The sequence below is a fragment of the Hyaena hyaena genome, unplaced genomic scaffold (assembly GCF_003009895.1).
Source record: "Hyaena hyaena isolate Hyena2069 unplaced genomic scaffold, ASM300989v1 scaffold_112, whole genome shotgun sequence".
NCBI lineage: Eukaryota > Metazoa > Chordata > Mammalia > Carnivora > Hyaenidae > Hyaena > Hyaena hyaena.
This window is the reverse complement of record NW_024080744.1, coordinates 799,833-824,888: the sequence shown is the minus strand read 5'-3', so window position 1 is coordinate 824,888 and position 25,056 is coordinate 799,833. Positions and strand designations below refer to the sequence as shown.

General features: G+C 41.4%; 1 protein-coding gene across 1 annotated transcript; it reads right to left on the bottom strand.

Annotated features, from left to right (window-relative positions):
- Nucleotides 1-326: 326 nt before the first annotated feature.
- On the bottom strand, nucleotides 327-22,177 carry SAMD7 (sterile alpha motif domain containing 7). Its single transcript, XM_039236498.1, has 8 exons — nucleotides 22,075-22,177; nucleotides 19,555-19,681; nucleotides 18,175-18,299; nucleotides 14,446-14,524; nucleotides 12,693-13,312; nucleotides 11,360-11,481; nucleotides 3,604-3,714; nucleotides 327-494 (listed from the first exon to the last, which is right to left on the bottom strand). Exons 1-8 carry the CDS (start codon nucleotides 22,175-22,177, stop codon nucleotides 327-329), a joined length of 1,455 nt encoding a protein of 484 aa, XP_039092429.1.
- Between the last annotated feature and the right edge of the window lie 2,879 nt (nucleotides 22,178-25,056).

Sequence of the window (25,056 nt, the reverse complement as noted above, 5' to 3'; positions counted from 1 at the left end):
AACTCATTTTTTTTTTTTCAATATTGGTTCTTTTGGCTTCTTCAGAGATTTCCTTATGGAATTATCCCACTGTAGCTCTTTCGGTGTTTGCAAATGCTTCTGAGGATGTACCTCCAGCCACTTTGGGCTGAGGTCACATAAGGAAGCCTCTTGGGCAAGGCCTCCTCTAAGGGCCATAGGAAGGCCGGCTTTCTCTTCCGCCCAGCTTTCCATCTCATCCTGGGAAACCCTCACACGCCCTCCGAATGTCCTGGACTCTTTGGAAAACTGATTAAGACTGTTCTTGCTCCTTGAGGGTTTTAATTTCTCCCGCTATCTCGTTCGATTCATTTAGGAATCGTTACATCCTGGGAACAAGGAACGTCCAGTGTATCACCCCAGGAATTAAAATCCAAAAGAGAGGATGTATCTGCTCGTTGATCAAATGGTTGTTTTGTATGGGTAGAAAGTGATAGACTTTTCTTATACAACATACTTTCCACATGCTGAGATACCTTTGAAGACAAAATGATTATAGCAATTAAGTCTAAAGCTTCTTTGAATAACCCAGCATCCTCTGCTTAGCCACAGATGGCAGGGAAGTGGAGGTAATTTCCGGAATGGGGCATCTAGATAGTTGTGAGGGACACAGTTCTAGGACGTGGGGGCTTTTTGTTTCTCTCAGGAACATATAGTGTTTGTTACTGTAAAACTGGGTATCAAGGTGGCAGTAACCTTGTAATTACCATTCCCAGGTCTGGGTCTGCTGTGGTTCATCTGTGTACACAATTATTTCACTCTGGGTTTACTTCACCTCACCCCTTTCCAGTGGTTCCACAACAGATCGCACAGACACCCCACTCGACCTTTACCAATGCCCAACAGGCACTTCTCCAAGCCGAGGCTGAAACGCAGCTGGCTTTAAGTTGGGTTAGTGTTGAGATGTAAACACTGCTGCTTTGGACCTCCGTGCCCCGGTAGTAACCGTTGGGCTCCTACACAAACCTAACTCTCCATGGGACCCAGGAGATTTCCATGCCGTTCACATTGCCATAGCTTAAACCCAACTTCCTCCATTCTAATCATATCTGGGTTCTCAGATTCCAGTAACTATTTCCTCTCCTCTGTCTTTCCTCATATGCCCCGTTCAGGTCCACCTGCTAAGTTTCTGGTCTTCTGGGTGGGTTTCCTTCTTCTCAACAGGGCTCACTGTCACGGAATTTTGCCTCTGCTTCCCATTTTGGAGGTCGAGACCTTCCCCCACAGCTTGTGTGGGAGCAGGCAGATGGAGCCTGGACTTCAGAGCTCAGTTGGGCTCCATGGAGTTACTTATACCCTTTAGGTGAGAGCACAGGAAATGACTACAGCCTTGTGAAAATGATTTCGGGTTTAACATTAATGGCAAGTGAGAAGAAGATGAAGATTGACTTGGAGAATGTAACACTGTATGCCAACTATACTCAAAAAGGGAAAGGAATGACTTAGAGTCAGCCACATTGTTAAGTCAGAAAAAAAAAAGCCCTAAAGTGATAAATTAAAGCCAAAGAAATCAGATTTGAAAATAAACCATGCAGTGTCATCAGAATGCCAAGAGATATAGTTTCCTCACTAAAGTAAAATAAATTATTTAAAAGTGAATGCCATATTGTAACAATGTTAATTTCTTAGTTTTGACAAGTGTGCCACATTATGTAAGAGGTTAACCTCAAGAAAAGCTGGGTGAACTCTCTGCACTATCTTTGCAAATTTTCTATATTTAAACTATTCCAAAATAAGAAGTTGAAAAAAAAAGAATACCAATGGAAACATTAAAGTATTTACATTAAAAATAAAGAACTTCTGGGGCACCTGGGTGGCTCAGTCGGTTAAGCATCCGACTTCAGCTCAGGTCATGATCTCACGGTTCGTGGATTCGAGCCCTGCATCAGGCTCTGTGCTGACAGCTAGCTCAGAACCTGCTTCAGATTCTGTATCTCCCTCTCTCTCTGACCCTCCCCAGCTCATACTGCCTCTCTTTCTCTGAGAAACAAATAAAAATATTTTTAAAAAATAAAATAAATAAAATAAAAACAAAGCACTTCTTTACCCTAAACGTTTTTGGCAGATAAAAACAGTTTTTGAAGGACATCTTGAAATCCCATTGTTCTTTGCATAAACATGTACCCTAAAAACAATGTTGAAAAGAATTCGTTGATCCTTTTTGGTTTCACTTTTAGGAAACTCACTCTTTCTACAAGTAATTTTTGACCTATTATGAGTCTTCTATACTCTAAAGATACATTAGTCAACAAAACAGATAAAGATCTGTGCTCTCATGGAGTTTATATTCAAGTGGGTTGAAGGGGGAATCAACAATAAACATGGATATAATAAATGTGTTGCCTTGTATGATTGAAGATGATAGGTGTTATTGGGGAAGAAAAGAAGAACAGAAAAGGAATAGCAGAAGTGTGCATGGATGCTGGGCTGGGTATAATTTTAAATAGGAGAATCAGAGCAAGTTTCGTTAAGAAGATATAATGGAGCAAAGATGAAGGAGGTGAGGGAACAAAGCATGAAAATATCAGGGGAAGAGCACCCCAGGCAGAGGGAATGGCCCTTAGGTGGAGCTTGCCTATGAGTTCAAGCAGCATCCAGAGGTAAGTCGTCAAAAGCAGTAACTGGGGGCTGGAGGGTGTGGAGTAGAGGGGAGATAAGTAGAAGATGGAGTCAGGAAGGTAAGGATAGTGGTGGGTGGAGAGGAGCATAAATAATATAAACTTTTGGTTCTTACTCTGAAGGAAACAGGGAGCTATTGCAGACATTTGAGCCAAAGAGTGACATGATCTGTCTCATGTATTAGAAGGATCATCCTGAACTGTTTGGTGCACAGGCACTGGGAGGGCAAAGGCAGAGCAGGGCAGACAGTTAGAAGGCTATAGCAGTAATCTAGTGAGAGATACTGGTACTTTTGTCCTGAATGAAGCAGTAGAGATGGTGAGAAGTCATGAACTGGAGTTGGCTTAATCCAGTCTCAAGAACCAATTGTTACATTTTCTGGAAGTTTGCAAGCCAGTTGTTAAATGTTTATTAAAAATTGAATTATATAAACTTACAATTAAATACATTATAGTGAAAACTCGAGTAATCAATACTTGAAACTCCTCACTCCTTGTTTTTACCTAATTATTTTACTATTAATTATTATCTTTGCCCCTGAGGTCATTTATGTCCATCCATATGGTGAACATACTCTAAAAGGGGGCACTTCTAGGCATGTATCCCCAACTCTGAACTCAGGAACATGACATTAGGCATTTGTCAGCCATCGTGGGAGTATTTACACTACAGAAATTAACAAATGCTACAAATCAGGGTTCATTTTGTTTTTTAAAGAGAACTAGTTGTTAAACATTCACTAGCGCATCATTGCTTTGTCCTTCCCAGCCATAGCTAAGAATGGGTACCACTGCCCCACCCAAAGCTCTCAGGTTCCCTCGCTTCTATCATGTCCCCACCACAGAGGGGCAAAGCTTAATAAAGAGGTTAAATGGGTACTGTGCATATTACGATAGGAGGAAAGTAACATATTTCTCTTAAGCCTCATATCATTAATACATATTTAGTTATGAGAACTCACCGTACCTGCGACTGAATCTTTAGTGCTGGCCCTAGTTTTAATCCCAGAGTACTTCGAAGATGCTCCTCTGTGAGTAATGGCAAGGTTTCTCCATCAATTGCGTGATCTTTAAACACCTTATTAAAAACAAAAGGTGTTAACTTTGTCTACATGTCTTTAAAAAAAATTTCTGTATGAGGCAGCTGAGTGGCTCAGTCAGTTGAGCATCTGACTCTTGATTTCAGCTCAGGTCATGATCTCACAGTGGTGGGATCAAGCCCTGTGTCAGGCTCCATGCTGAGCAAGGAACCTGCTTAAGATTCTCTTTCTCTACCTTTGCTCCTCTCCCTGCCCCCCTTTTCTTTCATAAATAAATAAATAAATAAAATTAAAAATTCTTCTTTTCTTTTTAAAAAGTAATCTCTATACCCAATGTGGGGCTCAAACTCATGACTCTGAGATCAAGAGTTGCATGCTCTTTCCACTGAGTGAGTCCGGCACCCCCCAAATTCTTTTTTTAGGTTTGTTTATTTATTTTGAGAGAGAGAGAGAGAGAATGAATGCAAGCAGAGGAGGGACAGAAAGAGAGAATCCCAAGCCGGATCTGCACAGAGAGTGTGCAGCTCTTCACGGGGCTCAAATTCACTAATGTGAGGTCATGACCTGAACCAAAATCAAGACTCAGTCACTTGGGCACCTGGGTGGCTCAGTCAGTTAAGCATCTGACTCTTGATTTCGGCTCAGGTCATGATCTCACGGCATGTGGATTAGAGCCGTGCATTTGGCTCTGTGCTGACAGGGCAGATACTGCTTAGAATTCTCTCTCTCCCTCTCTCTGCCCCTTCCCTGCTCACACACACACTCTGAATCGGTCACTTAACTGATTGAGGCACCCCCAAAATTCTTGTTTTATACATAGGTATTTTAGTTTGGGAGTAACCATTAAGACTGCTTGAGGGTGACACAAAATGTGATAAAGTTTCTTCTTTTCAGTTACTCTCTCTTCTGTGCTCCAGAAGCACATCTGTGCTCTTTAACTACTCTTGGAGTACATTGTAATTCTGTTTGTGGAACTCAGTTCCAACCTGGAATAGTTATGATTGGGGGGGGTGGGGCATGTCTTGTTTACCAGTATCCCAGTGCTGTGACTGGGACATAGTAGATGTGCAATAAATGTTGCTGGGCTAGCCAATGAATGGACAAATGGACTGAGTAAAGTGTTGTGGGTGGAAACCAGGGGAGACAAATTTTACCTCTCACACTGACAGGCGCAGTGCGTCTGTCCACTTGCATGAATGGCAAGGGGAGGAGAGGAAATGCAGGTGAGGGCTATCATGCTTGGCCTTTCCAGGGGCCCTATCTGTTCTGACTGTATAGTGGGTGCCACCTTTCTTCTGGAAACTAGGAAGGCCGCTGGTGGACAAAGATTCCAGGCAGATAAGGAGATGAATCAAAAATCTGGGCAGATTCGGTAGTACTGTGATTTTATGATCTCCAGCTTCAGTCTGCCTGGCGATCCTCTATTTACTGATGAGCTTTCTCTTTTTTCTGTTTTCAAGCTTTCTTCACACTCTTCAAACTTAAAACCTTACAGAATCCTCCCTCATTTTCAGCAGATCACATAACTTCCTAATAAGAAAAGAAAAGAGAAAAGAAAAAAAGAAAAGGGAAGGAAAGAAAGGGAAGGGAAGGGAAGAAACCAATAGATAAGAACTTCCTCTAATTCTTCCCAGCGATCTAAAAACTTATATTTTCTCCCTTGGTCCTGATATGGTGGAAGAGGGCCTCTCACTGTTTGCAGACAACCTCTCCATGGGTAGTGTGCGTCCTTACCCCACCTCAGCTTCACTCAGTAGATAATCCACTCTCTCAGCGTCAGTCTCCCCTGTTGGGCTGGCTCCTTTCCGTTGGCACTTACCCAAGTCTCCGTCACTAAGCAAACAATAATAAGGCACCTACACAAATGCCTCCTCACTCCGTCTCTAGATACAGCCCCATACCTCTCATCTCCTTCACACGCCAGTTTCTCAAGAGTTTTGAACCTCCCTGCCTCAATACTCTTACTGCCCCATCATTCCGCAGTCTTGAGAACTCTGACTTCTACCCTCACTAGTCCACTGTACCTGCTTGCCTCTGGGTCCCGGGTGACTGCTGTTATCAAGTGCATGGATGTTTCTGGTGTTCCTGGCTGCATTTGACATTGTTGACCACTTTTTCATAAAAAAGGCTCTTTCCTGGCCTTTGCGAGACTCTCCCTCCTGGGTACTCTGTGCCTTTCCTTCTCAGTCACTTCCGGGGCTATCATTTCTGTATCCATTTTTATGTGTTAGGGTCCCTTAGGCTTCTGCCTCAGGTCCTTTTTGGTCTTCATCTCAGTCTCTCTCTCCCTGCTTCAGTGAATATCTCTTTCCGCTGAAGGCTCCCTAATGTATACATTAAACTTAGAAGCGAATCACGCCAATTCTGACTTTTCGATAGTGTTCTTATCTACCCGCTCCACTGGTGCTTCCCCACCAGTCTTGCGGCCTTCAACCTGTTTTCACACGAACCACCTGAGTGACTTTTCTGAAATGTAAAGCTCAGCATGCCACTCAGGCTTAAAGCCTTCACTGCCTACGGGATAAAGCCACAGTCCCTCCCTGGGTCTCCACAGCTCTTTTGACCTGGCCCCTTCCCCTCCTCCAGCCTCCTGTCTTGCCATTCTCCCCTGTCCCACTTGGTTCTGGTCTTCTCTGTGCCACTGCAACTACTTTCAAAATCCCAACTGTGCTAAATTCTTTCTGGTTCCTGGTCTTCACTTGGGAATTTTTCCTTTGCCTCGCTTCCACCTCCCCTCCCCCCTCAGCTAGTAAACTCACTGACAGATGCCTTTCCCTTCAGGAAGCCGCGTGGCTCTCCTGTGTGTTCCCACCAAGCTGTGTACCTGCTCTCTCCTAACATGTCCACAGTGATGTGGAGTTCCTTACTAGTGTCTCTCTTCGAGACTTTAAGCTCAGAGACAAGGGGAACCATATTTGTTTGTTTCCACTATTTTGGAGGCCGTGCCTCAGGACGAGTGAAAAGTCAAGTCTTTTGAAGAAGCTTCTGTACTAGGAAATTTGTGTTCTAATAGATTTTAGTTATTTATAAACTGTGTTTACTAAGTAATTATTTTGTTTCCTACTTTAATTAAGGAAATTACAGAATGGCTACTATGAATTAACTTATCTTTTTTTTAAATGTTTATTTGAGAGAGAGAGAGAGAGAGAGAGAGAGACAGAGCATGAGCAGGGGAGGAGGAGAGAGAGAGGGAGACACAGAATCCGAGGCAGGCTCCAGGCTCTGAGCTGTCAGCACAGAGCTGGATGAGGGGCTCAAACTCACGAGCCGAGAGATCATGACCTGAGTCAAAGTCAGACGCTTAACCGACTGAGCCACCCAGATGCCCCTGAATTAACTTGTCTTAGGCCAAAGTGAAAAAGTTGACACTTTGGGTTAGGCTTGTAGCCTTATCTTGGGGAAACATATGATTTCTCTTCAAGTTTCTTGAAGTATCAGGATAACTTAAAGATCCCTTTTACCACCTTTGACAGCACATAAGGGCCCGGGTAGCCTTGACTGTAAACCATATGGCCCAATATCTTCAGTGCACAGTAATTATGGTGGAAGGAGCTAGATTTGTAGTCACATACACATTTATCAAGCACTCACTCTCTTAGCTGCTGTGATGCTAAGTTTTACTCAGCTGCAACATAGGGTTAATATATTCTTCATAGAATTTATATACATTAAATTTAAAAGATAATTTAAATGATGTGCCTGGTACAGTGCCTGGTATATAGTCCATGCTCAGCAAAAAGTAGGTATTGTTATAATAATGAGACAACCCTTGTATAAAAGGTTAAGTGAGTTGCCAAGAAGCTGAGCCTGCCTGGTAGAGAACTTATAAAATAAAAGGTGTCTCTATCAGATAAAGGGTTAATATCCAGAATCTATAAGGAACTCACCAAACTACACGCCCGAAAAACAAACAACCCAGTGAAGAAATGGGCAGAAGACATGAACAGACACTTCTCCAAAGAGGACATCCAGATGGCCAACAGACACATGAAATGATGCTCAGCATCCCTCCTCATCAGGGAAATACAAATCAAAACCACACTGAGATACCACCTCACGCCAGTCAGAGTGGCTAAAATGAGCAAATCAGAGAACTCTAGATGCCGGCGAGGATGTGGAGAAACGGGCACCCTCCTACACTGTGGGTGGGAATGTAAACTGGTACAGCCCCTCTGGAAAACAGTGTGGAGGTTCCTCAGGAAACTAACAATAGAACTCCCCTATGGCCCAGCAATAGCACTGCTAGGAATTTACCCAAGGGATACAGAAATGCTGAGGCATAGGAGCACGTGTACCCCAATGTTCATAGCAGCACTCTCCACAATAGCTAAAACATGGAAAGAGCCTAAGTGTCCATCAACAGATGAATGGATCAAGAAGATGTGGTTTATCTATACCATGGAATACTACATGGCAGTGAGAAACAATGAAATCTGGCCATGTGTAGCAACATGGATGGACCTTGAGGGTGTTATGCTGAGCGAAATAAGTCAGGCAGAGAAGGACAAATATCATATGTTTGCACGTATAGGAGGATTAGGAGGAACTTGACGGAGGACCAAGGGGGAGAAGAAGGGCGGAAATGGTGGGGGAAAGGGAGAGAGGCAAACCATGAGAGACTCTTGAATGCTGACAAAAACTGAGGACTGATGGATGGGGGGGGGGGGATGGGCATGGAGGAGGACACTTGTGGGGATGAGCACTGAGTGTTATGTGGAAACCAATTTGACAATAAACTATTTGTAAAAAATAAAAATAAAAAAATAAAATAAAATAAAAGGTGTCTCACTCTGATCCAGGATTTTCTCTGCTTAATCCTGCTGCCATTCAGAAAAAGGGGTGCTGGTAAAAATGGTTAGATATATTAATGGTGGGAAGTTTAGGCCCATTTCTCTTTCCTTTGTAGTGATTCCAGTGAGCAATGAAGGGATGTATTTTCTTTTCTTTTTTTTGAAATTTTTAGATGTTTACTTATTTTTGAGAGACAGAGACAGAGTACAAGCAAGGGCAGAGAGAGAGATGGAGACACAGAATCTGAAGCAAGCTCCAGGCTCTGAGCTGTCAGCACAGAGCCCCATGCGGCCCTGGAACTCACAAACTGTGAGATCATGACCTGAGCCGAAGTCGGGTGCTTATCCGAATGAGCCACCCAGGCGCCCCAGGATACATTTTCAAACAGAGGCCGGTTGACAGCCAGGGCCTGACTTGCATGAAGACCCAAGCCTCAGCCTTGGAGGATGAACCTGGGCCCGAGGAAAAGTTGCAGGATATGTGGGTGTCGCTCACATGTCCCTCCCACCTCATTGTCAAGACAGCAGTTTAAGCCAAGCACCATATAAACATACACTTAATTTTAGTAATTTCAGTTCTTTTTAGACAGAGAATATTTTATCTGGTGAGTTCTTTGAATGAGACGTTTACTTAGAACAAACAAGATGTGTCACAGGGTCTCCTGGATGTCCCTGAACAACTAAGTGACCAACTCTCTCTCTCTCTCTCTCTCTTTCAAAGAATTCATTTGCATCTGAGTTTTAGTTGTGCTTCTTTTTTTTCTGGGTTTCTTTTTATACCTACAGGAGACAGGTGGTAGGAGGTTGCTGAGTGGCCACCAAAGGCAGAGATGAGAAAGAAGAGGACAGGGTGGGGGTGGGGAACACGGTCGGTGTGACCCTGACTGGTCCCAGGCTGTGACATACTAGACAGGGTGCCAGTGGCAGCTGAGCCCAAGTCGAGCTGTGCTGCTTCTGGGCTAGTTGCACTCAGTTGCACCCAGGGTGATTCTCTCTGTTTCTGTACAAGAATACTGTCCCTGAGCTTGGCTGCGGCGTGCCCAGCAGGGTAGTGCTCTTCTTGCAGTTGATTTCACCAGCAATCGCTGGTAGAGAATAGGCTAATGAGGACACAAGAGCAGAACTTGATCCTAACCACATTTGAGAAACACCTAGAAATAACTGTTCCATTTCTTGGGGTGGGGAAAGGAGCGCCGACATCCTGTTGGTGAGAGATAATGAGTCAGCAAAGTGTGGGGCATTCCTGTTTATGTGACTTCTGTGTACCCCCGAGAGGCCATTTGGGATGATAAAGTATGAAATGCATGTAGCATCATTTATTACAAGAGCAGTTATCATCAGTGGCCCTTCCATGCCTGGAGATCTCTGGCTGATGAAGACTAATGAGAGTCAAACAGATTCGGTCCACCAGAAGCCAGCAATCACATGTTCATTGCTTATTTGACTGTTGCTTATTTCGGACAGTTATCAAAGTTTGGTAACTGCTGTACTGGTGGTTGATGGCGGCACTTGATAAGTGGAATACATAAATTTAAAAAGGGATATCCCCATGGTTAATGACTAATAATAAAATAATAAGGTTAGACTCATTGAATGGGAGAGAATAGGACACAAATTTTTTATCATGTAAAAAGACAAAGTTGGATTTGCCACCCACCCCACCATACAATTTGCCCGATAAGTAACCTGAGTTTCTGTGGTCTTGAGAAGTCTCAGATAGCATGGGGAAATTAACGCTCATCGAGGACTTATAAGGTGCTAAGCCCTCTTTGCTGCTTACAACAATCCATCGAGAATGTATTATATAATTATCCCCACTTTACAGATGAAAAACTGTGCACTAAGAAGACAAGCCTTTTAGTCCTAGGTCACATGTCCAGAAAACGGAAAAGCCAGGATTTGAATTTGTACTTTCTGGTTTCATAAGCCATCCTCTTAACTACTACTCTATCCACCTTTCTGTGAGTCCCATAAACAGAACAAAAAAATAAAAAGAAGAATTAACAGCATTACACTGAAGGAAAAAAATGATCACAAAACCAAGATCTGAAAAAGCTATTTCTAACATCAGTTAATGATGTTAAATTATAATGTCCTTTCTTTGCATTTTTTCCCTTTAACATATAAACCAAAGACAATGACACCAGATTTAGTAAGCAAATTGCAGCTTAAAGTTATGTTATTAAAATCACTTGAAGAAATAAACTTTCAGTATGAAAATGTAGCACTGACATAAACTTCCAAAACTGGCCAACCCATCATTTTTGTCACCAGTTTTCCCATATGAGTAAAACTAGTCTTCTTTCCAACTGTCCTGATGGTTCATTGTGATTCAAAAAATAGTACTTTATCCGCCAGATTGAGTTATATGTGTGTATTCACTTTTGTATATTACCTCTATATTATATAGAATTTAAAAATAGTTAATTCCTTATTTTTCAGATCGATAGGCTTGTTATTCTTTTTAGAATAAAGAATATATTTCTATTACCTATTATGAGTAGCCTAAAACTTCTGGTACAGAAGTACGTGCCCCCCACTGTCTGCTATATGCAAGAGTAGGGAATGTACTCATCATTTCTCACTACTTTTGGATGTTTGGCCTCTGAGTCTCCTAATTTTGGGTAAATTTACCAATCTCCCACGAGTCTCGATGGAACAGAAACTAATGCCAGACATTGGCTTTCCCAGCCTCCCCTGCAGATGGGGTGTGGAGACATGACCCAAGATTTAGCAATCAGAGGCGCCTGTCCCAGGTCAGCTGATGACATACCAAAGGGTAGATTATTAGCAGTCTTCTCTGAGAAAAAAATGCAATTTGGCAGGACTCGTTTTGAAGGAAATATATTTCAAAATGCCTTATTTTTATGAAAACACTGGAATGTTCACTTACCTGAGCATAATCTGAACAACCTGGAAGGCCACTTATGAAGTTGTGCACATCATTCACGGTCCATTTCTGAATATCTTCATCCAAAGACAGATTTCCCCGGATTGTAACCAGTGGGTATGCTCCTTTAAAAATGGAAAGGAAATTATTTTGTGTTATATAATTTCCAGGGAAAAGGGGGAAACTCAGAGCACGGTTTTATGTATACAGCTACATTGATTTCTGTATATTCTATTACCACAGAGGTCCCTTTATATATACAGCTATGTGTAAGCCATTTTTGGAAAAGTTTAGCAGTCTCCTTTCTTTCCTTCCTCTAAAGGATCTTCAATGACAGCATTACTGTAAATACACAAAGAAGTTCCAGACTGCTCCATTTTCTCTCAGATTCTAATAGGCATGCACTGCGGATTTCATTCTCCAGATGAACACTGTTACACTCTCTGACGTTACATGACTTCTCATGCTTTCTAGGTGACACGAGAATGGAGGCACGTACTCATCAGAATGGCAAATAAACACTTTGTGAGGGAAACAGTTGGTTTGGTGACTAGATTACAACCGTCTCCCCCAAATCTCTGTGTTTTAAAATATGTTTAATCAAAAAAAAAGTTCTAGAAACTATTCAGTGTGTGTTTGGGAGGATAGTGTGTTAATGTTTTTAGGTCATAAGGTATCCTAACAGTAATGGGCATGGAAAGTTAATGCTTTTGTTTAACTGTTCTATTGTTTCCTGCACTTAAATACAGGGGAGATAGAATTCATACTTTTAAGCAAGAAGTCCCTCTGATTTGTTTTGAAGGAGTGAACAGCAAAGTGAATCAAAATTTTAATTTAAAATTCTGGTAGGTTTCCCCATCCTTCCTCATTCTTGCCTTCCTAGCTTTGGCTGAGAATTCTCTATACAACAATATATAAATAGGGACAAGTTTCACCAATATGGCTTACTGGAACGAACATAATAAAGGGACTTCATGAAGACATAGCCCTACATAGGATTAAGAAAAAGAAGAATAAGGGGCGCCTGGGTGGTTCGGTCATTTAAGCGAACGACTTCAGCTCAGGTCATGATCCCTCGGTTAGTGGGTTTGAGCCCTGTGTTGGGCTCTGTGCTGACAGCTCAGAGCCTGGAGCCTGCTTCGGATTCTGTGTTTCCTTCTCCCTCTGCCCCTCCCACTCGTGCTCTGTCTCTCTCTGTCTCAAAACTAAATAAACTTTTAAAAAAAAGAAAAAGAAGAATAAAAGGAAACAGGATGGGAATAGTATATTACGTAATAACTTAAGGACGGGGTGACCTGTGGCTCGTTAGAATCTACCATTGGCCCCGGACACCCACCTGGCAGAGACGGTTGAGGAATTGGAGGGCAAACGCCATTCTTTTCACCACAGGCTGCAAAGCCTTGCTCTGAAGTCTTCTCCTTTGCACCATCCCAGGCCTTTGCTTCTAGGGGAGCACTATGAGCTCCCCAAGGTTTCTTATGGGTGGACTCGAGCTCCCCACAGGTGTTGCCAAGAGCTGGCTTTTCGCTGGTTTCGCTTGACTTCTGATTGTTGAGAGCTTCGGTTTCTGGTTCTTTTGCAAATTCATCCTCTTCGTAGGGAATCACACGAGGCTGGCCTAAGATTTTTTCTTCTACTTGACTTTTAGAGCTCTCCGTATCACTGTCTAGAACTTTCTGATTCCCAGTACCTCTCCTGAGACGACGACATTTCTGGCCCCAGCTCTCTAGAAGATGTGGACCAGTTGCCACTAGCGTGGGGTTTCCCTGAAGGTTTCTCAGGGTGCTCCTGTGGAAATGCAGGTCACTGGCAGGGAGCATCCTGCCATGGTAGCTGGCTGGGCCAGGTGGGATACTGGAGCCACAGAGGAACGGTATCCCTCGCCCTGCTAGTCCCTTGGGATTCACTTTTTCTACTCTCCTTTGCTGGTAAATGGCATGCATTTCCATGTCCATCCTAAAACCAACACAATATATTGTATACATTCCAAGGAAACTGATAGAAATATAATCTTAATGGTTCTCTGCATTCCCTGAGATGAAACCTGTGCCTTTCCTGAGACTTCACACTACTTATCGGAAGTTTGTTGGGTGGAAACACAAATTCCCCTAAAAATTCACTGGGAAGGAAAGTTTAGAAAAAGACCTGAGGATGAAAGGTTTGGTCAAATCCCACAGTGGAAGCCCAAATCTCGTCTTTAAATCATTACCTCTAATATATCTGGCAAATTTTGCAGGAATGGGAATAACATAGCACAGGATAGTTTCTTGCCAGGAATTAATCCTCAAAGAAACAAAAGTTCTGGGAAGAGGTTTCTAAACCCCAAAGTGTAATCTTAGTGGGACTCAAGGAAGGCAAGAGATCAATGCAAGTCTCAACTGTTACAAATGAATGCAACTTGCTGGGGGTTTTGCTAGTTTATTTTTATTATTGGTTATTACCTGGACCCATTAGGGTTCAGTGATGAGAAAACTGAGTCTGAAGCCTTCTTGTACCCCAGGGCCATGCCCTAGTCATTACTGCTGTCTTTTCTTTCTCCTAGTTGGTACAGCTGAAGGCCACTTTGGGGGCCACTGACTTGGGGCTTGTCTGGGTTTTGCTCATAGAGTCTGAAATGGGGTTGGTAAGCTTGGCTCCTATATTTGGGCAGAATCAAAGTCTTTTAAAACAAAAGTGCCAATATGAATTTCAGAGGAATCACAACTAGGCATTTTAATTGTGAGACATTGTTAAACTACTACGATCCACAGACGTAGCTTCACTACGTAATTTCTAATCTTACTTTTATCTTTAACTAAAATACATGTTTGTATATATTTATTTTTGTAATATTCCTAAAATGCTTTTTGTATGTAATCATATATATATAAACATATATATAATATAATATGAATATAATTAGAGCTTGTATATGTATATAACACAATAAACAAATATAATGAATGAATATATATAAAAAGTATCTCTAGATCTATCTACTTATCTCTCTATCTATCTCCTATCTACCTATCTATCTATCTATCTATCCATCTAAAACCAAAGAACAGAAGAGTGAGTAGAAAATAAATAAAACAACATTATTATGTTACCTGGCAGTATGCTGCCTTTGAATCATTTCATTCCTTCTGGCCATTGCCTTTATGGATTCAGGTGGTAAAATGCCCCAACCTTAAAAAAGAAAACCACCATCCCATCCCAGAAACAAATTAACAATGTCCGTTTAAAGATAATAAAAATAAAATATATGATTTAAAACAGCATCCACAAAAACCCACCAGTAGAGCACAATGTTAGAAACAGTATCAGATAATTGCTGTTCAGCATTTTGGAGCCACTTCGGTGATGGAGTGATAAACACTAGATACTTTTATTTTTCTTTAAGTATGGATCTCATGATTGGTGGCATTTTCCTGCCATACTTGAAAAGCAAAAAAAAAAAAAAAAAAAAATGAACTGTGGATCTCTTGATTTCTAGTTTTTAAAGCAAAAATTGATAACTTTTTTTCTTTCCCTTCTTTTTTTTCTGCTACAAGAGAAATCAGCTGACCTTTTAAAATAAAGTAACTAAGTGCCTCTTGTGCACCAAAATCCCTGGACATAAATGCAATGATTTCATGAATAAAATAGAAAGGTTTCTATATGGACTTTTTGGTATCTGAGGAAGACACTTTTTCCAAAATATTTTCAATGAAGTTGGGTAGAAATTACATTCTTTGTGTCAGTCTTCTTTTTAAAAAAATTTTTTTATGTTTTTATTTATTATTGAGACAGAGAGAAACAGAGCATGACTGGGAGAGGAGCAGAAAGAGAGAGGGAGACACAGAATCCAAGCAAGCTCCAGGCTCTGAGCTGTCAGCAAGGAACCCGAAGCAGGGCTCGAACCCATGAACTGCAAGATCATGACCTGAGCCAAAGTTGCTTAACCGACTGAGCCACCCAGGCACCCCTTTTTGTGTCAATCTTCTAACGTGCCTTGAAATAACAGCAGCATTAGAGAATTCAAGGCTCTATTCTTGCCTGGTAACTTTATGCTGTATTGATTTCTTTTCTTTCTCTGTTCTCCTAATGCATTTAGAATCTATACCAATACTTTTAAACCATCTATGGTAAAGGACCATTTTTTTTCTTTTAAAATTTCCACCCATCATGGACCAATACGTTTTTAAGAATACAATAAAACACACTTTTACAAAATTGAAATGAAAACAAGGACAAATACAAGTATAATGTAAAAAATGATCAGATTAATGGACATAGAATTACCCTGTCATATGGCTGCAAAAGTTTCTCTATTTACGCATTTATTTGCACGACTTCTTCACAGACCAGCACAGGTCTACAGAACATACTTTAACAACAAGAGACACTCAAGTTGTACTTATTTTATGTCGTTTTGTTCACTGATAGTTTTCCATGTGAAAATCTGTCTCCCTAAAATGGGGGCCAGTAGCATGAGAGCTAGAACTGCTTCTTGTAAACGCTTTGTATTAAGCTAGAAGAGCTCATTTAACTCCTATTAATAACTCATCTTAAAATAAATAATGCTCTATCTTTTTTTAGGGAGATTATCATTTGTAAAATTCAGAGATTGATGAGGTGACATCTAAAATCCTCCTAACACTAAAGCTTCAGATATTTTTTATAATTCAGTGGCTTCAAAATATTCTTCTCTAGAGAGCCAGCATGCATGGAACTATCAACCCATGAAGTACTGACTGTAAAAGGATGCAGAGAAAGTTCTCATGAGAAGTCCAGTATAGAAAGCACAATTTTAATTACCTGGATTTTAGGAGCCTCTGAAATCTGGAGTCCCCACAAACCTATTCCAAGTTTCTTTCTCTTTCCCAAATAGATGACATCAAACTTAATGCTAGTCCAGCTGTAATAGCCCACTCTCTACCTAATATCCAGATTTTGAAATGGATTTGTGTCTTTGTTTCTATTTTGCTAACTTACTTAGTAGCTCAGTTTCTGTAGGCCTGAGCCCCTACTTTGCCCTTGTTTACTCTCCTACATATCAGTCTTGAGGCAGGAGACCAGATCTATGCCCCTGAGACAGGTGGTTAACTTGCTTGCTTGTATCCAAATATTGGCAGCTTCCAGATTCTTTATCACTAAGACGGGTTCTCTGAGTCAGCAATGCAACTATTAACTGGTCTATTTATGTGTTGCCTGTAACCATGGGCTATAGATTTGTTGGGTTCTTGATGCCAGATGGGGTTTTCATCCAGGATTAGCCTTTGGGACAGTCTTCCTGCTCCTTGGAACACTCTAGTGGGTGTGTCCAGTTTCATATCTGGCCCTGACTTCTATGCCCGATCCCTTTGCACTGGATCCAGGCACAACATGCTCAAATCCAGGCAGGCTGGTGTCTCCACTGGCCCTGGCACAATCATATTTCTTCTTGTGCCAAGCTTTTCACTCCTATTTGTTCTTATCTATTGAGAGCTGTTGGAATTAGAGAGCAGAGACAAACAGAAACTCACGAATACAGTTTTGGGCCGATAAGATACATATATTTGATCTTCTATATCATGAGGAAAGTCTCTCTTCTTAATCTCTCTTGAGCTTCCACCAGTCATGTTTTCACTGATATCCTTCTACTGAAACTGCTCTTATCAAGATTGACGATGAGCTCCACTCTGCTAAATCTAATCATATATTCTTGGATTTCATCTACTTCATCTATGAGTGGCGTACTTGACACAGATGTTCACTCTTGTCTTTAAAACTTCTTCCCTCGCCTTCAAGGCCACCAGGCCCTCCTGGCTTTCCTCCTACTTTACTGTTTTCTCCTCCTGTTTCTCCCTTTTTGTTCCTTTTCATCTTCTGGACCTTGTTGATGTGTCCTAGATATCATCCTTTTAACCTCTATCAACACACATTCCATAGGTGATTTCATTTAGTCTCATCTATGCTGATGATTTTCAAAATTATATGTCCAAGCTGTCTCCAGAAGTCCTCTCTGCACTTTAGCTGCCTTCCTGACATCTCCCACTGATCATCTGTTAGGTACCTCAAACATAACAGGAGCAAAACTGAGCCCATGACATCTCTCCTGCCCCAAGAACTCTGTTCCCCTCACACTCCTCTGCAACAGTGAACAGCAACTTTATCTCTCCTTTGCTCGGACCAAAATTTTGCTGTCCTCCTTAAGATCACTCTCTCACACAGCTCATATCTAAACAGTGAGAAAATCTGTTATTTCTATCTTCAAAAAAATTACAGAATCCAACCACATGTTACTATGGAACTGTCACCACCCAGGACCAACCCATCATTATCTTTTGGCTATTCTAATAGCCCATTAACTCCCATCAGTTTATCCTCAGAGCTTTGATTCTACCAATTTGTCTCGAACACAGAAGTCAGAGTGATCCTAGTAAAATGTAAGTCAGACCACATCACTCCTTTGCTCAAATTCCTGAAAATCTTCCCCTCCTACTCAGAATAAGAGGCAAGCCTCCACTCTGACCTATCAGGCCATAGATAAACAGCCCCAAACCTCTTTAACTCTCAAATCTCATCTCCTCATGACCCCATTAGTTTCTCACGTGTAAGATAAGACAGACTGCAATACTGCAACTTTTCATGGTATTCCTCAGTAAATTGACAGTTGGAGGCATTAAGCAACTTACACTTGGTCACATAGTGGTGGAATCATGACTGAAACCTAGGTAGCAAGTGCAGAACTTATAAGCACACCTGCCATACAGCTCTGCCAAAACTTAGCAGTAAATTTGATGGCATGATGGTGAATTAATGCAGCCATCCAGTTCACAGTGGCTCCACAGACCGGAGCCATTTATCGCTCATACCTGAGTAGACGCGATTGGATAGCATGTTCGGCATATTTGCGTTTGGTAGAACAGAGGATCCAAATTGAGAAGGAACACAAAACTGTCTTGGGTCAGCAGGAGCTAGAGTGGAAGACAATAAATCTCTAGGGGGAGAAAGATATAAAATAGATAAAATGAGGATGGAACTGTACAAATTTTCCATTGCATAGGCAGTGAGATTTTCTAATTGCCAGATGAAATTCTATCATCTCTCCCCAAAATAAGGTGCAAAAATCCTGCAGCCTCTGTTGGTTTCAGTAGAAATGTTGTAAGAAAGACCTACTAAGGAAGGATTGACCTAGCTGACAACACAACAGAAACAACAAGAAAAAAAAGTTTTAGAAATGTTTGGAAAAAAATCTAATCAAATCAATACTGCTCTCTGATTTCGCATGACCAACATACTGTTCTGACCACAGCATTCTTTTCTCGTGTAATGGACATACTTTGCCTTGGGTTTTGCCATCTGGGATCAGTGTTTGACTATGTAAGTGGACAGTTTATCAACTTCAATGGTCTTAAGAAGTCAAAATTTATTGTTCACACTCCACAAGCAACAATAAATAAGGGATATTACTTTCTACTCAGAATCTCAAAATATTCTAATGAGGGGAAAATAAGAAACTGCCAGAATGTACAACCTAAGTCCTGATAATGTCATTTTTATTGAAAGAAAGAATTGTTCTATCATGGGAAAACCAGGGTACTTTACTGTTACTGAGTGTGTTGTGTTCCTCCCAAATTCATGGGTTGAAGCCTGAACCCCCACTGTGACTATATTTGGAGATAAAGCTTTTCAGGGGGGATGTAAGGTTAAATGTGGCCATAACAGGGGAGCCCTAATCTGATAGGACTGGTGTCCTTATGAGACAAAGAGAAAGAGGAAGCAGGATTGTATGCACAGAGAAAAAAGCCAGGTGAGGGCACAGTGAGAAGGCAACTGTCTGCAAGCCAAGGAGAGGAAGCCTCATCACAAATCACTCCTGCTGACACCATGATCTGTGGCTTTTCAGCCTCCAGAACTAAGAGAAATGAAATTCCCTTGTTTAATCCATGCAGTCTGTGGTATTTTGCTAGGGTAGCCCTTGCAGAATACATCAGTGTCTATGTCTGCATGATGCCTGTCCCATAGTAAGTGCTTGTTAGCTATGTGTTGAGGGTGTCAAGCAGGTCTCAGATGGGAAATGATGGGCAATGTGTTGAAGGTGTGGCCAGCAGAGCATCTTGGTGTGAATTAGCGCACCACAGTTCACTGAAGAGACATTAGACAAGAAAACAACACTGAAGACACCATCATTTGAAAAGTTAATGATCATCCATTTTCCCCTTCAACCAGAATGGTATATTGGAAAGAAATACCTATCCACCGCTGGAGGTTCAAATGGTGACGGGACCAGTGGCATTCTCTGCTGTCCTGGTGCTGTCAATAAAGGGTGCATGGCCATCATTGGATTTATCATCAATATCTCTCGCCACTGATGGAGTTCTAAAAAGAATCAGATAAATATGTAAACATATAAGGCTACCCTTTTAGTGAACTATTTGAATTTTTCTTGAACACAATGTATACCTTTTGTATTTTCCCGGCACGGAGACTAATTATACCAAGCTTTCAGTTACACAAAAACCCCTTCATTGCAGGCACCTAGATTCAACTGCAGAACTTAGTGATTTATCAGTTTGTCCTTGGAATTCGTTGATGAGTTCACAGAAAATACCATACCATATTACAAGTAATAATAAAATTAAACCAGCCTTGCAAGATTCCAGAAATACCAACCTCCTTTCTTACAACTTATTTTGATTTTTATATTTCCAGAGGTACAAATGTATATATTTCCCATACTTTCAATCTTTAGAAAAATCTTCCTTTTTAATTCTTAAGATTAAAACAGAAAAGGGGGAAATCTTAATGGCTAAAAACATATCTAGCTAGAGTAGATACAGTCTAGGACTGTGTTTAATTAGAACAAGTGAGCAAGTTATATCCAAATGTACATAAACATAGGACTCATAACTTTATCTGAAGAACCTAGTGACCAGTAAAAGGGACCATTGTTAAAAGGATAATGTTTTGTTTTACATCGTCTTATTAATTATTAATGTCCTTTGAATAATCTTAAATATTAAACAAGTACTAGTCAAACAGATTATTTTAGCTTCTCCTTCATCCTCAATTGTCACTTAAAAAATTCACAATACTTACAGGATTTTAAAAAATATTTTATTTTATTTCATTTATTTTGAGAGAAAGAGAGAGAGAGAGAATCCCAAGCAGGGATGAAGTGGGGCTACATCCCACAAACTGTGAGATCATTACCTGAGCCAAAATCAAGAGTCAGATACTTAACTGCCAGAACCACCCAGGCACCCAGATACCTACAACTGTGTTTTTTAAAAAAGGAAACTAGGAGGGACACTGGTGGCTCAGTCAGTTAAGCATCTGACTTCAATTCAGGTCACGATCTTGGGGCTTCCCCCATCAGGCTCTGCATTGCCCGTGCCGAGCCTGCTTGGGATTCTCTCTCTCTTCCTCTCTCTCTACCCCTCCACTACTTGTGTGAGCTCTCTCTCAAAATAAATAAACTTGAAAAATAAGGAAATTAGGAAGAAAGTATTCTTCTTTTCAAAGTAATGATCTTTCTTTTTTCCTTTCTTGTATGTATATTTGATTTAATTGTTAAAAGTTAATACATTCATATGGATCAAAAACTAAAAATACAATGGTATTTAAATAAGCAATCACTTCTTTAGCTTCTTTTTCTGACTGAAACTTAATAATCAAGTCCACAGCTCACCTAACATTGGCTTTGCCATTCGTATATGTAAAACATGTCTTTATGTTGATTTATTTTCACTGTATTTCTGTGAGGTCAGTATAGCCTCCTCTCGGATAGTGGCCTCAGAGACTCTAGTGACCGACCAGTCAGGATTAAAATAAAAATATCTGCCAGGTGCCTGCCAGCCGCGGTAAGAATGCCAACAAAGAACACAGGCTGAGTATATGTCAGACATGGGCTTGCAATTCTGCAAGGACACTGTGGTGCCTTGACATCTCAGGCCCTCCTCGTGAGATCGGCTGCACAACCCCTTCCTCCCCCTAGTCCATTACACAACCGAACAAACAATGTGGGGTACAACTGGGTGTTACTGAACCTTCATTTGTGTCATAAAATGACCATCTCTGGCAGAAGTTTGAACTTACCCACGAATGAGATAGGACCTTTAAAATCACAAACTACAGTGTGTATCTTGCGTTTTATGTGATGCTGGAGACGAAATCAGGAGGAAGGAGGAGGAAAAAGAAGGAGGAAAGGGAGAGGTGCGGCGTCCCTCCAGAGCAAGGATTGCCTGCATGTTGGACCACCCCTCTTCCTCACACATGTCACCTGAAGGAAATGCCATACAAATGAGTCACCAAAAACAGATGAGACTGTCTTAGTTTGACATTCCCCCTACGAAGGCCTAAGACAAGACCTTGCGTGCAGCTAGTGGTCCCTAGAGCTCACATGAGGGAGGGGGAGTGACATCAGGAAGGGAAAAGCCGATAAAGGGAGAGTTAATGTGTGGATTACTACTGTGGGCACCGGGGGCTCACCCCTGCTGGGGACCCTGTAAGACACCTTGTGGAACACACCCCAGGATTTGTTGCAATGAAAGCCAGAGAGCTGGGTAAATAGCCACTGGATTGTGCCTGATCTAGATGTGATGAGCTCCTGTCCTATGATGTGGGAGGGAGACTTCAGACTGAGAAGCTGAGAGGGACCGGTGCTTGAGATGGGGAAGGATCCCCGCGGTTGAAGGTGAACTCGGAAGGGGGCCACGGGGATATGGAGCAGAGCAGCACGGTGTCTAGTGCTGTTGAGGCAATGTGATTACCTTCTAATGTCATTCCAGGAGATAGCTCACACAAATGCCTGTCTTCTGGAGTACCAGGTTCACCAGGCAGAGGAATACTTCTACGAGCTTCTGTAGGGTCCATCGTCTGCAACAACACAGCAGGATTTTTTTTTTTTTCACTGTTAGTCATGCATTTAGTGAAGTAAGCAGGGAACTCAAGGCTATCAGGTTAACAGAGATGAAGAAATGAGGCATCAAAGACAAGTCTCATCTAATTCAAATCTGATTTAAAGCCCTTCTTGGTAACATAACTATTCTGGACCCTACGGTTCCTGGGTCTTGTTTTTTTTCCTTTTTGCAATACCAAGGAGATTGAATGTGACCTATAAAATTTTGTTACACATCTGATATAGTAGTTTATTAGTTTTTAATCAACCCTCCAAGTTTGTCCCTAAAATGAAAGCTTATTTCCAAGGTCTAGAGAAGTATCTCTATGTATGCCATGAAGGTCCCCAGGAAGGAGGAGTCCATGACATCTGCCGCATCTCAGTGTTATGGTTCTGGGCTCCACTTGGCTTCCCTAGTTTCTTTCCATCCTCATACTTGTATGCAAGTGCTTTTTAACTTACCACCATCATATCGATTGGTGCCCACATTTTCTTTTAAAAATATGATTGCCTAGTGCTCTATAGACTGAATTTTTATGCCATCTCCTATTCATATGTTGAAACCTAATCCCCCATGGGATGGTATTAGGATGGAAATCTTTGGGAGGTGATTATATTATGAGGTAGACCCCTCATGAATGGGATTAGTGCCCACAGAAAAGAGACACTAGAGAGGGGCACCTGGTTTAGGCTCAGGTCATGAACTCATGGTTCACGGGTTTGAGCCCCATGTTGGGCTCTGTGCTAATGGTGCAGAGCCTGCTTGGGATTCTCTTTCTCTCCCTCTCTCTGCCCCTCCCCTGCTCTCTCTCTCAAAATAAATAAATAAACTTTAGAAAAATAAAAAAAGAAAGAAAAGAGATACCAAAGAGCTCCCTAGCCCCTTCTGCCTTGTGAGGGCACAGCAAGAAAGTGGTCAGTTGTGAACCAGGAAGCAGGTCTTCACTGGACCGCATCTGTTGAAGCTGCTGGGTCTTTCACCTTGGACTCTGCCTCCAGAATTATAAGAAATACATGTCTGCATTTATAAGCCACCCAGACTACCGTGTTCTGTTTTAGGAACCCGAATGGACCAAGACATCTTTTGTATGTTCCGTTGTTTTATTTTGAATGCCCCAAATTTTTATATAGTCTATTTTTTAATAGACTTTATTTTTAGTGCAGTTTTAGGTTCACAGCAAAATTGAGTAGACAGTACAGAGAGTTCCCATATAACTCCCCCACCCCCACATGTGGAGCTTCCTCACTGTCAATATCTGGCACCAGAGCGGTACATTTGTGAATGTGGTACATCAGGGAACCTATACTGACACATCACTATCACCCAAAGTGCACAGTTTACCTTCGTGCTCACTCTTAGTGTGGTACATTCCATGCGTTTTGAGAAACATAAAATGCCATGCATCTACCACTATAGTCACACAGAACAGTTTCATGGCTCTAAATCAAATTATATTTCAAAGCAAAGACTATCAGGAGACTTCCAAGGAAGCATTCTGGGGTTAGCCAGATCTTTACCTTCATCAGCAAGGTAGATGCCTGAGCTCCAAATCTAGGTTTCTATAAACTCACCATTTGGGGAAACATAGGATCAACCCATGAGTCTTTAAATACCAATGTTCACATTTTCAGGGCATCCTCTTTTATTTTAGAAACACCTAGACAAATGAAGTGAACCAAGGGCACTTTGGCATGGCGAATGAAATGCTCTTGAGTCGAAATGCAGGCTGGGATATCCATTTTAGACACAGGGAGTCTGGTAATCCCAAGTGCGGAGTGTACCGGTGCTTCGGTTTGCATTCAGGGTGGATTTCTCTGACCCAGAGCTCTAATCCTGGATGCCCAGCACTTTAGGAGGATGAGGATTCCTTAATCTCTATCTTCAGACTCTTACCCTCAACAAACCCCTCCAGGCAGCACACAGACGATTTAGCTAGTGCTAATTCTGTCTCAACTGATTAGGGCAGTAGTAGTAAGACATGAACTTCATGAACTAAAGCCCTTGCCAAATCAGCAGATTTTTACTGAATGGTTGCCTGGTGCATAGTAGACAGGTGTCAGTTTGATCCCATTTCAGTCTCTCATTGGCTATACTGTGACCAGTTATTAAAGTCGGTGCAATTTGAGTTTGGCCAAGCCTGAATTTGAGCAATTACTTATAGAATATTTGTTGCATGTATGATGCATGAATTCTTGGATTGTACTCATTGAAATAAATGAGTTTTCAAAGAACCTCTGTATTTGAAAGTTTTTACATCCTAAGTGTAGGTCAGTAGAATTAAATATTTCTACAATCTTGAAAAAAATAAATATCATTTCTTAAAACTAGTGGGATATATTTACAGAGATATTTTGTTTAAGGTATAGACAATCCTTAGTAGCTTCACACATTCACTATTCTAGGTGTCTTACATTAATCTGGATTTTGAAAAGCATGTTAGTGTGAAAGCATAATTCACACTTCTCTAAGTATATTTTTGGTTTTTAAAAATAATAAATGTCCTTTAAAAAAATAGTCAGTTAAGCGGCCAACTCCAGCTCAGGTCATGAGCTCATGGTTGGTGAGTTTGAGCCCCACATTTGGCTGTCTGCTCTCCGCACAGTGCCTGCTCTGGATTCTCTGTCTGCCCCCCTCCCCCCTCCCCTGCTTGCACTCTTTCTCTCTCTCCCTCTCTTCCTCTCTCTCTCTCTCTCAAAAATAAATAAAAACATTAAAAAGATACAAAGGCCAATATGTTGTCCAATAGCATTTCCTTATCAACACCCCTAGCAGAAAAATGATGGCTTCACTCATATGAGGACTTTAAGATAAAAAACAGATGAATATAACGGAAGGAATGCAAAAATTATATAA

Excerpts from the sequence above, each read along its gene's own strand:
- SAMD7 (XM_039236498.1), bottom strand. The coding sequence starts at position 22,177 with ATGGACCCTACAGAAGCTCGTAGAAGTATTCCTCTGCCTGGTGAACCT. Across the intron at positions 11,482-12,692 it reads TCCTCAACCGTCTCTGCCAG|GAGCATACCCACTGGTTACA; the intron begins GTGGGTGTCCGG and ends CCATTTTTAAAG. Across the intron at positions 495-3,603 it reads CACTAAAGATTCAGTCGCAG|GTATCTCAGCATGTGGAAAG; the intron begins GTACGGTGAGTT and ends TTGTCTTCAAAG.